Here is a 14,338-nt window from a genome sequence, read left to right on the forward strand (position 1 = left end):
TTTTTGGGCCCCGGGTTTCCCGGGACCACCCCAGCCCCTTAGTCCCTCGCGTTGGCCCCTAGCCCGGATTGTCACACCCCCATCACGAGCTCCGGCTCCGCGCAGGCGCACCAGGTGCCTGCGGACGTGCCGAGCCCCGCCTGCCACTAGCGCGGCGAACCCATTGGCTGGAGGCTTATGCATATGCAAACAAAGGACCCCGCTCAGGCGACTTCCTTGGGACGGGTGTCAGGGGGTGGGGCCAGAAACCTCGGGGCAGGGCCAGTACCCGGAGAGAAGAGCTAGAGGCCGGGCGCGGTCAGATGCGAGCCAGAGTGAGCCTAAGAAGAAGGGGCAGATACGGGGGCAGGGCTGGGGCTTGGAGCGGCGAGGAAGGGGCCAGGCTGGGGAGGCTGGACCTGCGGCAAGACCGGGTCAGGGGCCGGGGAAGGGAACCTGGGTTGGGGAATACCGCTAGGAGCGAGCCGAGGGCAGGGTTGGTCCCCAGGCGGTGGCGAATACTGCAACCGGCTTGGGCGTGGAGCCGGGGCTCAGGAGAGGAATCCCAGAGAGCCGTGTTTTGGGGCGGGTCCGGAGGCGGAGCGGGGAGACGTGCGGAGGACGGGGGCGGGGCTAGGGAGGGGGAGAAGAGGGCTGGGGGCGGGGAGCCGAGGGCCTGGGGCGGAGCTGGTACGCGAACTGGGCCACCTGCAGAGAAACGCGGGGTTCCCGGGCGGGACCTGGAGGCCAGAGACGCTTGAGGGTGGGAACGATCCTGTAGCTGGGCGCCGGGGCAGGGAACAGCCGCCATGAGCACCCTGGACTTGGCCCGGGTGGGCGCGTGCTTGCTGAAGAACGCAGTGACGGGAGAGGTGAGGATGGCGGAGAGGGAGTGAGTGTAGGGTGGCATGGTCGGGAGGTGCCATGGTGGCGCCAGAGGCCCCAAAGGTGCTGGCCGCACAGGGCCCAAGCGCACGGAGCTTGGGCTGTGCGGAGCAGGCGGGCGGTGGTCCCTTGGGCGTAACCATTTAACTGGCCGCCGCCCCAGGCCGTGGAGCTGCGGAGCCTGTGGCAGGAGCAGGCATGCGTGGTGGCTGGGCTGCGGCGCTTCGGCTGCATGGTGTGTCGCTGGATCGCTCGGGACCTCAGCAGCCTCAAGGGGCTCCTGGACCAGCACGGCGTGCGCCTGGTGGGTGTGGGGCCTGAGGCCCTGGGCCTACAGGAGTTCCTGGACGGAGGCTACTTCGCGGGAGGTGGGTCATCTTTCCACACTCCACACCCCTCAACCTCTATTAAGCTGCCCTGAGACCCTCCTCTCAGAGAGAGGGTCCTAGACACGGGAGGCCGACCTTGGGCCTCCATCTTGCCATCTGCAACAGCCCCCCAAAGCCCTGCTGTAGTGTCCTGGGGTGGAGTGGGGGTAGGTGGGATGTGGCTCTGAGACCCTTCCCTAAACTCAGGGTGCTTGACTGTCCCTCTGCCCTGCCCCGCCCCGCCCCACCCCTTATCAGCACTAGGAGGCAGGGGCCTTGACTTGCTCATGTGTGAACTGCCCTCATCTCTGGATCCAACCCTGATGTGGGGGTATTTCCCACTGAGGACAGATGGGCAGTGACAGGGCCCAGGTTACACTGGTTCAGAACCCAGACCTGAATGTTTACCTTAGATAACTGGGTCACCCAGGCCCTGAACACTCTCAAATGCCCCCTACCCTGAGTGGGAGTAACAAGGACACACGCCTAGCATGGCTACCTCTCCCTCCTTTCATTCCCCTCCCTCTCAAGGAGTCCCCTGCTCAGTGGCAGAATCAGGGTGAGTATTGTCCTTCCCTTTTTACCTGTTACCTTGGGCCCCAGTCTCTCTTCTGAACAGGGGAACCCTTATTCCTGCTTTGCCCTCCTGGCCCTTTGTGATAGCCCAGGTAGGCAAGAAGGGCGGACAGCGAGCAGGTGGAGGAGGGTAAGCCTGGGTGGCAGTAGGGCCAGGGCAGGGCCTGGGCACCACATCTATGGCCTCTGCTTTGCAGAACTCTACTTGGATGAGAGTAAGCAGTTCTACAAGGAACTGGGCTTCAAGCGGTGAGTGTGTGTGTTGTGTGTGTGCATGTGGGTGTGCCTGGGGGGCCGAGGGGCAGAGTCCTCCTTGGGGTTAGAGAGGCCTCATTCCTCCTCTGTCACCCTCTGCTTGGCTGTCCACGCTGGCCTCCCTGGGCAAGCTGGGTCTGGTAGCACTGTCTGCTCTGACCAGCCTTTCTGGAAGCTGGGTTCTCTCTTGAGGATGGGACTGTGTAATACAATGGTTAAACCATCCAGTTGCTAACCAAAAGGTTGGCAGTTTGAACCCACCAGTCACTCTGTGGGAGAAAGATGTGGCAGTCTGCTTCCATAAAGATTTACAGCTTTGGAAACCCTATGGGGGCAGTTCTACCCTGTCTTATAGGGTTGCTGTGAGTTGGATTTGACTCAATGACAGTGGGTTTGTTTTTTTGGTGGGGTAAACATCTTCCCTGTGATGATCTACACCCTCCATGCTGTGGTGTCAGGGGGCCTTGGAGTTTGTGTGCCCAGGCACAGGCCATCCCAACTCCATGCCTGTGGGGAGAATGGCAGCCTCTAGGTCAGGCTGCTTCCCTTGATGGGCAGCAGCAGCTGAGCCAGATCACAGCCCACCTGGCCTGGGGCCCAGCCCCTGCTCTGACACGCCTGCAGGCTGGTGCCCAGGACTAAGGTGGCCACTCTGGGCTGCACAGGAGGCCCTTTTGAGGGCTAGTCTGGTTGCTGTCCTGGGGCCCAAGTCTTTCTGAAGCCCTGGAGAGGAAGGTGGGGGAGGTAGGCCTGATGGTGGGACCTGTCTTGCATCTTGTGGGGTAGGGGCAGTGTTGGAGCTTATTCTTCCCCTCAGAGCCTGGACCAGTGAGCCACTCACTGTCTTTGCAGGTACAACAGCCTGAGCATCCTGCCTGCTGCCCTGGGGAAGCCAGTGCGGGATGTGGCCGCTAAGGTAGATTAACAGCCAAGATCATGAGAGACTCAGGGTGGCACAGCTTGGCTATCCCTGTCTCCCACCCTCTGTCACCCACCCATCCCCATTGCCTACCCCTCAAGGGCTGACATGAACCCTGCTTTCTCCACCTCAGGCTAAGGCTGCCAATATCCAGGGGAACCTCTCTGGGGACCTGCTGCAGAGCGGAGGGCTACTGGTGGTCAGCAAAGGTGAGTAGGAAAAGGAGAGAGATAAGGCCTGGGGCCCTAGGATATGCAGAGCTCAGCTGGGACGCTCTTGCCAAACTTGGAGACTAGACCCTGACCTTCCCTCTACTGGTTTCTTGGTCTCATCTTGGCTCCTCCTCTTAGTATGGCCCCTGCTCTGAGGCTGTATTAGACTGATGGGGGTGATAGCCAGAATAACTGGGAGTCTCAGTAATGGGCTGAGGGTGCTGTGGGGCTGTGGGCTGGCCATTGGGGCAGGAAGTTGCAGTACCCAGGGCTGAGGTTGACCTCAAGCAGGCTGGCCCACCCTTCCTCTTCTTCCTCCTCACACACTGGCCAGGTGAGGCCCTCCAGGCACCCTACCTCCTTGCTGCCCCCAGGTGGTGAGAAGGTGCTGCTGCATTTTGCCCAGAAGTCCCCAGGAGACTACGTTCCCCAGGACAGCGTTTTGCAGGCCTTGGGGATCTCTGCAGAGGGCTGTGGCACTGAGCCACCCCAGGTGAGCTGGGTCTTGGGAGTGGGACTGGTTGGTAACCCTCTAAAGCCTAGTCCCATTGGGGCAGGCTCAGGGGGCCAGGCGCTGCTGGGCTGGGGCCTTGAGGGTACTTTCTCTCATTCTGGGCTCCTAGGAGCCCTGGGTATAGATGTCATCACCGTTATCCACCCCTCCCCCAGGGGGGATGCAGGTGAGAGGAGTTAGAGTATGAGGATGGGGGAGTACAGTGGTCTGACAAGGAGGCCACTCCTTAGAGTGGTGGGTTGCAGAGGGAAGCCTGTCCTTTTCATTTGGAATGCTGAGGTGTGCCTGAGGTGGCCCCAGCTGGCATTAGCATGTTCTTGTACCCCGAGTGGAGGCGAGTGACCCCTGCCTCCAGCAGGTTCTCTCTTCCACCTGGCCCCAGACTGTCGGGGGGGGGGCACCTTCTCTTGACCCCTGGAATGTGGCTGGCCTGATGAGCCCGTGTTGCCTCTACAGTGTGATGAGGAGATGTGTGGAAGGTGAAGACTCCGGGCTTCCGAGGACCTGGGAATGCTGAGAGTTGGATGTGAAGGATCGTTCTGGAATCACTGAGCAGGAATGCTGGACTTTGCCGGGTCCGTGGGCAACAGAGGCCATTAAAGCTGCGCTGTCTTGTCAGAGTGCTGCTTCACTGGCTCCAAGCCTTGTGTCCCTTGTGTCCCTTGTGTCCCTGTGCCCTGTCCGTGTAGCTCCTGCCTCCCTGCCTGGGGTTTCCTCTGGGTTGACTGCAGACATCATGGGTCCTCTCTGCCTGGGGGTTATAATCCCTTAGAGGGATGCCTCTCTGCTCTCTCTCTGGAGACCTAAGGCCTTTGCCACATGGGGCCCATGGGGAAGTGACTTCACTGCCCTGTCATTTCTTCCCCAAGTGACCATGCCCCAGACCTGTCTTGTGGCCTCAGGATGCCAGGAGAGGCCCAGGTTTTGAGGACTGGGGAGAGGAGGGCAGGGTCATGCCTGTCTGATGAGGAGGGGTAGGAGACAGGAAATCCCTTGGACCCCAGGCTACAGGCAGCCTCAAGGGGTCAGAATGTCAGTGTGCCTGTCTGGTGGGATCCCTATCAGGGCCAGCACTCCTGATTTTCAGAGAAGAAATGGTTTTGATTCCACCTGTTAAGCTCTGTGGATAATCAGAGATTTTGGGGAGATGGCTGGTCAACCAGAAGGATCTTCCTTGATGGGAGACTCATGGGAAGCACCTGCAGGGCTAGGGGTGGGGGACAGGCCTCGGAGAGAGTGGGGTCCTTTTGGGTGTGCCCATCCTCCCTGACACCTCCCCGTGGGACTCTAATTGGCATGTCACACCTACCAGGCCCCCAGCAGAACCTCGGGTGCCATTCAGGCCTCTCCCCAGTACACAGCCTGCCCTCTCATCAGCTCTCAGGGGAGGGGCTCCAGTGATTGCTCAGCCTCCCCTCCCCACACACGTGGCAGCTGGGGTGCCTGCAGCTGTCTGCTCACCGGCTTCCTGCATCCACCCCACCCACTCTGGCCCTTTTCCCTGTCTGGTCATTTACAAACCACCACAGACTAGGTGACCCCATCCTGTGGTTTAAGCCCCCATGGGCCTGCACTTACACAGAGCCATACAGGCAGGCTCCAACTGTGGACTGGTACCTGAGAAGCCTCCCAGCCTCCGCTCTTTCCTGTGTCACCATCTCACAACCGCCAATCTAGACTCATGTTCTGTAAGCTCCATAAGCATAGACATCTGGGGGACTGGGTTCATTGCAATGTCCCCAAGACAACGGTAGTGAGGACACTCTCTGAGCCTTGGCCAGGAACCTGTTCATGGGTGTGCTCCCAGTGGCTCTGCCCATGCACAGTGTTAGAATCAGAAGTCTAAGAAACAGAAGCATGTCTTGGGACAAAGCCACAGGTGCCTAGCAGGCACCGCCACCCTGAGCGATCACCCAGCCTCGCTCTGTGAACAGTGCTTTCCAAACACCTCTTAGGAAAAAACAAACAAACAAAAGAGCCGGCCGCTTCTTTGAAGCTTTTACTCAGCTCTCATCTGAAGCTCTGCAAATGACGCGCTTTGGCGAGTAGGCGAAGGAGATTCACAGTCTGCACTGAGCGGCGTGGCCCGCGGTGGGCGCGGGGCGGGGACACCGGGCAGGCATCCTACACCCGGCACTGCACACTTGGCTGGTGTCACGGCGGCGTTCGGGCCGCGTACAGGCCGCGCGCAGAGGACTAGCTGCCCGGCCAGGGCACTCGGGTCCCTGCTGGATCCCCGCAGGTTCCCGGCAGGTTCCCATCTCCTCCGCGGACCTCCCGGCGGCGGGTGGCTATGGGCCGCGCTTGGCGGCTCGGCCTTAGCTACCAGATGCGGCATCGCTCCCTCGGGTGCATCCGGGTGCCCCGCGCGCAGTGGAACGCATCCGCGAAGGCGCCCAGGTTCTGCAGTGAGCCCAGCACCCTGCCGGCCGACAGGTGGCCTGAGACTGGCGCTGGGTTGGGGGGTTGGGGGGAGGACGTGGGACCAGGGCTAAACCAGGGCGGGGGCGCTTGCCTGTACTTCAGGGGACTATGGACGTCCGTCTTGATGGACTGGATGGCGAACTCGGGCCGGTAGGACCCGCACCACACCTGTGGGCGCACAAGGGGCGTGGCGCGGTGTGAAGGGCGTGGCCCGGGAGAGGAAGGGGTGGGCCTTGAGGGGCAGTGGGAGAGCCGCAGGGTCGTCTCAGATTTCTTTCTCTTGGCACAAATGAGTCACCGCCAGTCCAGACTGGGGTCGGGGGAGGGAAGCGGCAGGTTCCTCCCTCCACATCTACATCTGACTCCTCTCAATTCCGGAACCGCCCTCCGCCCCCTCCTCCAGGAAGCATTCCAGGTTAGTCCACTGGTCTGGCCCTGCCCTGCCTACAGCACCCTGTGGTGCTCCATAGCAGGTGCCCCCAAAGCTGTGGAAATGGTAGCAGCTGTCAGCTGGCATGGGGGCCGCTGGTGGAATTGAGCATTTCCAGGACAGGAGGGCAGGTGGGACATCTACCTGGGCATAGTTGATGAAGAAAAGCTGCTTGTGGGTCATTTCCAGGCCTGGCAGCTGGAGGTCCCTGCCACCTTCCATCAGCCACTTTAAGTAAGCCTGCGGGTATCGGGTGGGGCACTGGGCACGGCTCTCAGAGGGCCCAGCTCTTAGAGGGCCCAGCCTGCCTTGCCTCCCAGACAGACCCACTGTCCCCTCTACTACCTTCCCAGATGGGTCCTGTCTCTGCCGCTTAGTGCTCATGGTCTGTTGCGCTTAGCACCTTAAGGTACTCATGACCATTTGAGAGCTGCACTAGTTGATTCTGTGTGGGCCCCCACCCCAGACTGAGCTCCCAGGCTCTGGGAGATGGCCTGTCGCTGAGATGTGAGTGCAGGGGTGTTGCTGAGGGGACTGTCTCAGTCTGTCTTATTTGAGGCCTAGTCAAGGGATGGTAGGATTTGAGCAGAGATGCTTTGTCCTGCTCCACCACCAGCATGTGGAATTTCCTCAGGGCGTGGATGGAGGAAGTTCCCATGACACACCTCGGCTTGGCTTGCCAAGCTAAGGCTCTCCCATCCTGGCTGAGTTTGGCTGCTCCCCTACCCCCTCCTCGAGGGGATGCCCGCCTCAACCCACCTTATATGCCTGCCGCACTCCTCCATTGTCGGCGATGTTCTCCCCAAGCGTGCTGAACCCGTTCACCTGCGCAGGGTGGAACAGGTGCCAGGAGGCAGGTGGGTGTCAAAGCCCTGGGTGGGATCTGAGGTCTTGAGCCCCTTGTCTCATGGGTTTGGCCCCCAGGGTGGCTAGGGCTAGGGTGTGGCCCCGTGGGATGGCCAGGGTTGGAGTGTGGACTTTGGGCTGGCCAGGGCTGGGGAGTGGACCCCCAGGTGGTGCCGGTGATACACTCACATTTTGCTGGTCCGCCAGGTCCCAGCTGTAGTTGCCGTACTGGTAGACCATGCACTCTGACTGGTCGCGGAAGTGCTGGGCGGAGAAGTTGCTCCACCAATCCAGCATGTTGCCATCTTTGTCGAAATTCCGTCCTGGCAGGGGCAGAGGCCATGTGCTGAACCAGCCTGATCTGATGGACGAGTGCTGGAGCTGGCCTGTCCTCGTACCTCCTCCCAGCCAACCCTGGATCTAGAGCTCATGGTTCAGAAGGGGATAGTAGGTTGTTCCTGGGCTGCTCAGTCCTCTGAGAGGGAGGGCCCCCATTGGCATCTGTGCTACCCCCTGAGTTTAGGACCTGGGGTCTCAAGTCATAGGGCCTTGGAGGTGCTGTGCTTTGTGCATCCTTCCTGTGATGTCCAAACTCTCAAAGCCCCAGGTGAGGGGACCCTGTGGTCCCTGGGGATGAAGGCTGCCCTTGGCAGGGCACAACAGTGAAGCCATGTGGGGGAGCCAGCGTTCACATGCTGCAGCTGAGCCTGTGAGTGGGTGCCACCAGTAGAACCTGGCTGGAATGTTTGGCTCAGCATGTGCCCCAGCTGTCTTGGAAATGACACTAAGCCCATTTCCATGCCAGGCCAGGGGCTGGGAGCACAACAAGTGAGGCAGTGTTGCTGTCCCCATGTCTCCATGTCTCAGGCTCTGGAGGGGGAAGGGACTAGTTAATTAGATGGTATGTGATTACAGGATGTGCATGGCACTTGAGCCCTTCTCTCTCTTTCTTTCCACTTTGAGGACAGGGCCAGGCCTGGCATCTCAACCACTCTGCCACACAGTCCCTGGGCACCTGGCAAATCCCTCTCCTGCCCTGGGCCTCAGTGTCACCATTTAGAACACCAAGGGTTGAACAGATGGTCCCCAAGGCCCCTCCTGGTGTATGTGGGAGACATGGGAGTATGGCTCTGCTTCTGGGCCCCCTGCAGCCCCCTCACCATTGTCGTCAAAGCCATGGGTGATTTCATGCCCAATCACCATGCCGATGCCCCCGAAGTTCAAGGCCTGTGGCTGCTCCTTGCTGAAGAAGGGGGGTTGGAGGATCCCAGCAGGGAACACTGCCCCAAGGGGGACAAAGAATCACCTGTGAGCTGGCACCCCATGTGCCCAGCACAGGGTGGGGGGCACTTCTGGGTGTCCTTCATTCAATCTGGCAATGCTGATAGAAATGATGACCCCCTCCACATTCTAAACTTGGGAAAATAGGTTCAGGGACCAAGGGAATTGACCCAGGGCTTAGGTCCATGTTCTTCCCACCATTTGCTGCTACCCTCAGGGAGAGGAGTTCTGCTGTCCCCACTAAGCCATCCCCCATCTGGTCCTTGAGGCCGGATGAGGGAGACATCCTTTGGGTAGGGGATAGGGCTCCCTTCAGGTGAAAGTGACAGGCATCTACTTTCTGTCATAGGCTGGGAGGGGCCCAGGAGGAAGTGGGGATGGGCTGTACTGGTATGGGAGTGGTGAGGGCAGAGGTGGGAGACATACCGATCTGGTTTCGGTTTGGTGAGTAGAATGCATTGACCACCGCTGCCCCAATGATCCAGCTGTGTTGAATAAGCCGGTCCCTTGAACCCAGTCTCCTGGACCCTCCTTCAGGGCCCCCCCTGCCCTGGCTGACCAGAGCCCACCTCAAAGACCCACATTCCAGTGGCTGTGTCACAGGACAGCCAGAGCAGGGTCTCTGGTTATCTGAGAGTCCAGCCACCTCCAAGGCTAGCCCAGACCCTGCCTGCTGTGTCCCCAGCACCCTGCTAGGCTGGCTTGACTCCCACTCAGTTGGCCCTGGAACCCACATCCGAGGCTGGCCTGGACCCTTGTGGCCCCAGTGCACCTCCGACCCCCCCCCACCTCCGTCACTCACAGGTTTGGATCCACCTTCTCCCGAAGCTTCTTAAGGCTCCTCTGGGCGCCAGCCTTGAGGTTCTGCAGGCTGTTCTCAAAGTACAGATCCTCAGAGAAGTTCAGCTGTGGGAGAGGGGCTGTCACCTTCCAGGTGGGGCGGGGGTGTAGGGGGGTGTCTTCTGGGCCTGGGGGAGTGGGAGGGGCTCAGGGCCACCCAGCACTAGGCACAGTGGCCCATGGGCTCTGAGTTTTCCAGCTCTCAGCTCTATGTAACTTCAGGTGGCTGTGAGCTAGCTCCCTAATCTCTCTGGGTCTCTGTCTCCCCATCTAAGGATGGACAGTAATGATGGGGGAGCCCAGGGCCTGGCACAGACACCTCCCCCCATGACTGAGGGTCCCAAGGTGGAGGTCAGGTGGGGTAGGCAGCCCATGGCGCACATTGGAATACTCCTCATCCAGCTGCCGGTTCCTCTCCTCCAGGATGTAGTCAGGGTAGCCGATCTGCTCTCGGATGCTCACGGCCTAGGGAGGAGAGGGCCTGTCCGCACCTGCCTGTCGTGGGAGTGGGGGCCTCCTAGCAGTGGTGGACCCCGGTATCTTAGCCCTATACCCCTTTGCCATGCTGCTTTGGGGAAGGGGTCTGTTGGAGGCAGGGCTCCTCTTTAAAGAGTGTGGAGAAGTTGAGCTGGCCCAGTCCAGGTCTGACCCTTAGGACTTGCCCGGCAGCCAAGGGACTAGGGAGGGTGCAAGGGGCTGGGAGGAGGCACTAGGCTGCCAATTGTTACACTGGCTCAGAGAGGGTCCTGCAGGGTCCTGGTCCTCTTTACTGAGAGCCCCGCTACCTGAGGCCATGGCATTGCCACTCATTCCTGGGCACTGGCCAAGGCTTGGCTTCTGTTCTGCCTCTGCCCATGACCAATCACCTCAGTTTCCTCATCTTGAAAGTGGATAAGAGGATGTCTGCCCCGTGCTCTTATCCTGGGGCTGCAGCAGGGGTGAGGGGTGCGGGAGGAATCTCAGGAGCAGGGGAGTCTCAGGTGCTGGGGATCTGGCTGGTGCCCTCTGGTGGCTCCGTCCAGGCCCCGAGCTCTGTCCACCCTCACCTTCTCCTGGGCTTTGTTCTTGGACTCTTTGTCCATCCAGCTCAGCTCGTCCAGAGTCTCCACGAACACTGCCCGCACCTTGTCAATGAGCTTTCTCACCTGGGGGCACACGTGGCCCTTGTGCTCTGGACACATCCAGGGGGCAGTGGCCAGCACGAGGGGCTCGCTGCAGCAGTCTGGTCCAGCCCCTGCATGTCGGGACAGCCTGGGCTGCCCTGCTCTGGGCCTCTCCAGGTGTGTGGCTAGGGTGGTGGTGGGGCCGATGGCGCTTAGGACAGGTCCTCACTGCTCTGACCCACCTGCTTGGACCCTTGTAGGTGGGCCCAGGGGAGGACCTCCCCTGATCTCACAGTTGCACCCTTCTCCAGGTTGGCTGCTCAAGGCAGCAGGAGGTGGGGGCCCCAATACTAGGGATTCAGGGTGGTGTCAGGGGGACTCAGATTCAGTGGTTGTGGTAGATCTTTGTGGTCTCCCTGTTCCAGTTGCCCCTCCCACATGGGGACTACTAGGCATAACCCTGTTGCTCCAAGGCCAGGCAGGACCCCCTTACTGGGAGCAGGGAGACATGCTATGGGGGGTGATGTGGCCTGTCCCCACCTGTCTTGGGGAAGGTGTCTCTGTGGCGAGCTGTGCCAGCATGACAGGCCTTAGATGGGCCATGGGCAGGGGGTTCTGACCACATCAGAAGTCAGGGCCACCCACCATCTTCTTGCTGTCTCTGGGGAAGGCCTCTCTGACGTAGAGAGAGCCCACGGCGTTTTCCATATTGCTGTTGACATAGCTGACACACTCCCGCCAGCGCACCTCCTCCACTGTTGTGCCATACAGTGCCTGGGTGGGGCAGGTAGGCAACGTCCCTTCATTCGTTCATTCATTCACTCCTTCACATTTACCAACATCTACCAACATCCTCCCAGGTCTTAGGTGGGGCCCTGGGGTTGTAAAGTGAGAAGAAACACCTGGCCATCAGCCTCAGGGTGCCCGAGGCTAAAGGGGAACACAGATGAACCCAAAGCCATCTTTTAATGCTGGGTATGGGGAGCACGGGTCTGGCTTGGAAAGCTAGGCCAGGAATTAGGCCTTTACCCTGGGGCTGCTAGGTCCCAGCTCAGCCCCAGGACTCTCCCTCATCCCATTCACGTCATCGTGGTCTGGCCGCCTGGCGTGGACTCAGCCTCACCCCTAAAGCACAGAGGCAAGACCTGGGGTCAGCTACACGTTGCCAGTTCTTTGGGGCCCAGTGTTTCCACCTCTAACAAGGACACAGACCCACAGGGACTCGGGTTGGGATGGAAATGGATCCCACGTTAGAACCTCAGTCCTAAATCTCAAGTGGGTCCCAAGAACTCTGTTCAGCATCATCTTCACTTTCCTGGGCTGTGGGGGCTCCTGCCTCCAGGATGTCAGTCTGGCGTCTTCCTTTCCTCAGAGCTCCTGACTTAATCACTTAATAGATGATCCAATCCAGTGTGCCAAAAGTGGGGTTTCTAACTGACCCACCTCAGTGAAGAACCCTTGAGTTGTCCCTGACTCCCTCTTTCCTTTGCCCCTCACATCTAACCCATTGACTTCTTGTCTCTAACCTGTTTCCCAAATCAACTGCTGACAACATCCTGGTCCATGCCCCCATCACCTGGATGACCATATTAAACTTCATAGGGCCTCCTGCCCCCTCTGACCCTCCCAGGCCATTGTCTCTGGAACAATTGCAGCGATTGCACAAACAGGAAATGAAATGGCATCTCCTGCTCTGCACCCCTCCTCCCCAGTGGGTTTAGCTACATGTGGACTACACTCCCCCTGGCCTGGCTACACATCATCAGCCTCTGCCTCCTTCCCTAACCTCACCCTTACCTTCCCTCTAGACCCCTGGGACCAACCTCCTGGTCTCCTGGTCTTGCCTCAGGACCCTAGCTAGCTCTTTCCAATCCCTGGAAATCTCCCCAGGTTTCTTCATGCCTGAGTCCTTCCTGCTTTCAAGATCTCCAGAGTCCCCTGTGCAAAGGGACTCTCTCTGCCCTCACCCCACTCCCTCACATTACATTTTTGGGTTTTGGCAGAACAAAGATCTGGCTCATTGGTTGTTCATTGTGTCCAACAGGGTGGGTGCCTCATCTATCTTGTTTGTGGCTTTGACCCTTGTGGTGACCTTGGTGCTTGACCTATAGCAGACACTCATATCACAGATTGAATAAATGATGGGTCAGATTCTGGGCAGGCTGTGAGCCTCCTCTTTGGGTCTTGCTTACCTTGCGGTAGTTCACTCGAGTGTCCTTAAATCGCTGGCTCAGGCTGCTGATGCGGTCCAGTACCAGGCGCCAGATCAGGTAGTTCTGCATGGTCCTGGGGGGGAGGGCAGAAAGCAGAGGGTGGGGACAGAACAGGCGAGGGGTATTTGCCTGGGCAGGGGATATGGCTCCTTGGTTGTTGGCCAGCAGATTCACCCCAAGGAGGGATTTCAGAGAGCTACAGAAGATTTCCAAGACAACTGCTTAGATACATCCCATCTTCCCCACCTTGCTTGAGATACCTCAAGGAATGGTCTTGCATCTCTAATGTAAGCTCCCTTGGCTATTATACTTCAACCCCCTCGTGGATCCCATGCCTCAGGGTAGATGTCTGAGGGGACCCTCTCCTGAGAGCTGGAGCTGTTGGGGAGGGGAAGAGAGGAGGAGGCAAGGATGCTGAGGCCTCCTGGAGCCTTCCCTGGGTGTTACCTGGCTGAGTAGGCATCTATGATGTCCTCCAGATTTCTGAGGTAGGGGATGCCATAGACCACCACTTCCTCATCTGGTAGGAGCTTGATTCTGACAGAGGCTAGCACAGTTTGTATGAAGACAGTCCAGTTAAATCCCTAGGGAAGGAGTTGCTGTTGTTGTTGTTAGGTGCCATCGAGTCGTTTCCGACTCATAGCGACTCCATGCACAGCAGAACGAAACACTGCCCAATCCCGCACCAGCTCCACAATCCCTGCTATACTTGATGTGAGATTTGAGGGAAGGAGAGCATGCGGATAAAGAGGAACCAATAGAGAGATAGATATAGTTCCGGAGCATTCAAGAAACCCAGCCCCAACCCAAGACTATTCCAGAAATCAGAGAGAAGGCACAGATAATAAGAATTAGGAAAAATGTGGGTGATATTACTACATAGCCCACAGACTGTAAAAGACAATAAAAGTTTATTCCAATACATTTGAACACTCAAGTGTCATGGAAAATTTTCTGGGAAAAGCACAACTTAGCAAAACTGACAAAAGAAGAATTAGAATATATATGAATAGTCTTATATGGTAAATAAACAAAATTTTTAATTTGAAATATTCCCACAAAGAAATTTCCAGGTCTTCTGGCTTTACCAGTGGATTCCATCTGACATTTAAAGAAAACATATTATCAATCTTACTCAAATTTTCCTGAGAAGAGAAAATTCTTTTCAACTTTTTTTATGAGGCCCAAAATAACCTTAATACCAAGATTGTTACTGTTAGGTGCCATCGAGTGAGTTCCAACTCATAGCGACCCTATATACAACAGAATGAAACATTGTCAGATCCTGCACAGCCTCACAATCCTTGCTATACCTGAGCCCATCATTGCAGCCACTGTGTCAATCCATCTTGTTGAGGGTCTTCCCCTTTGTTGCTGACCCTCCACTTTACCAAGCATGATATCCTTCTCCAGGGAATGGTCCCTTCTGGCAACATGACCAAAATAGTTGAGACAAAGTCTGGCCATTCTTGCTTCCAAAGAGCATTCTGGCT

The 14,338-nt window shown here is 58.0% G+C and overlaps 2 protein-coding genes across 2 annotated transcripts in view; one reads left to right on the forward strand and one right to left on the reverse strand.

Moving 5' to 3' along the window:
- The first annotated feature begins 788 nt into the window (after positions 1-788).
- Positions 789-4,191, forward strand: PRXL2B (peroxiredoxin like 2B). The gene is made up of 7 exons (XM_007945436.1): positions 789-851; positions 1,028-1,232; positions 2,006-2,057; positions 2,916-2,979; positions 3,116-3,191; positions 3,569-3,687; positions 4,165-4,191. Exons 1-7 carry the CDS (start codon positions 789-791, stop codon positions 4,189-4,191), a joined length of 606 nt encoding a protein of 201 aa, XP_007943627.1.
- A 1,839-nt stretch (positions 4,192-6,030) lies between these two features.
- Positions 6,031-14,338, reverse strand: part of MMEL1 (membrane metalloendopeptidase like 1) — a 58,159-nt gene continuing 49,851 nt past the window's right edge. The window contains exons 11-23 of the mRNA XM_007945437.1: positions 13,293-13,429; positions 12,825-12,918; positions 11,278-11,406; positions 10,576-10,674; positions 9,911-9,994; positions 9,492-9,595; positions 9,116-9,174; positions 8,569-8,688; positions 7,598-7,731; positions 7,322-7,387; positions 6,707-6,802; positions 6,224-6,300; positions 6,031-6,130 (exon numbers count right to left, since the gene is read on the reverse strand). Of these exons, the coding sequence (XP_007943628.1) occupies positions 6,031-6,130; positions 6,224-6,300; positions 6,707-6,802; positions 7,322-7,387; positions 7,598-7,731; positions 8,569-8,688; positions 9,116-9,174; positions 9,492-9,595; positions 9,911-9,994; positions 10,576-10,674; positions 11,278-11,406; positions 12,825-12,918; positions 13,293-13,429 (1,299 nt within the window). The remainder of the gene's footprint in view (positions 6,131-6,223; positions 6,301-6,706; positions 6,803-7,321; positions 7,388-7,597; positions 7,732-8,568; positions 8,689-9,115; positions 9,175-9,491; positions 9,596-9,910; positions 9,995-10,575; positions 10,675-11,277; positions 11,407-12,824; positions 12,919-13,292; positions 13,430-14,338) is intronic.

This window comes from Orycteropus afer, unplaced genomic scaffold (genome assembly GCF_000298275.1).
Source record: "Orycteropus afer afer isolate SDZICR_OR568_19922 unplaced genomic scaffold, OryAfe1.0 scaffold00136, whole genome shotgun sequence".
Taxonomy (NCBI): domain Eukaryota; kingdom Metazoa; phylum Chordata; class Mammalia; order Tubulidentata; family Orycteropodidae; genus Orycteropus; species Orycteropus afer.

Bases quoted from the DNA above. Each gene is read 5' to 3' on its own strand.
- PRXL2B (XM_007945436.1), top strand. From the start codon at position 789: ATGAGCACCCTGGACTTGGCCCGGGTGGGCGCGTGCTTGCTGAAGAAC. The intron at 852-1,027 runs GTGAGGATGGCG...CCGCCGCCCCAG, and splicing joins AGAACGCAGTGACGGGAGAG to GCCGTGGAGCTGCGGAGCCT. The intron at 3,192-3,568 runs GTGAGTAGGAAA...TGCTGCCCCCAG, and splicing joins GCTACTGGTGGTCAGCAAAG to GTGGTGAGAAGGTGCTGCTG.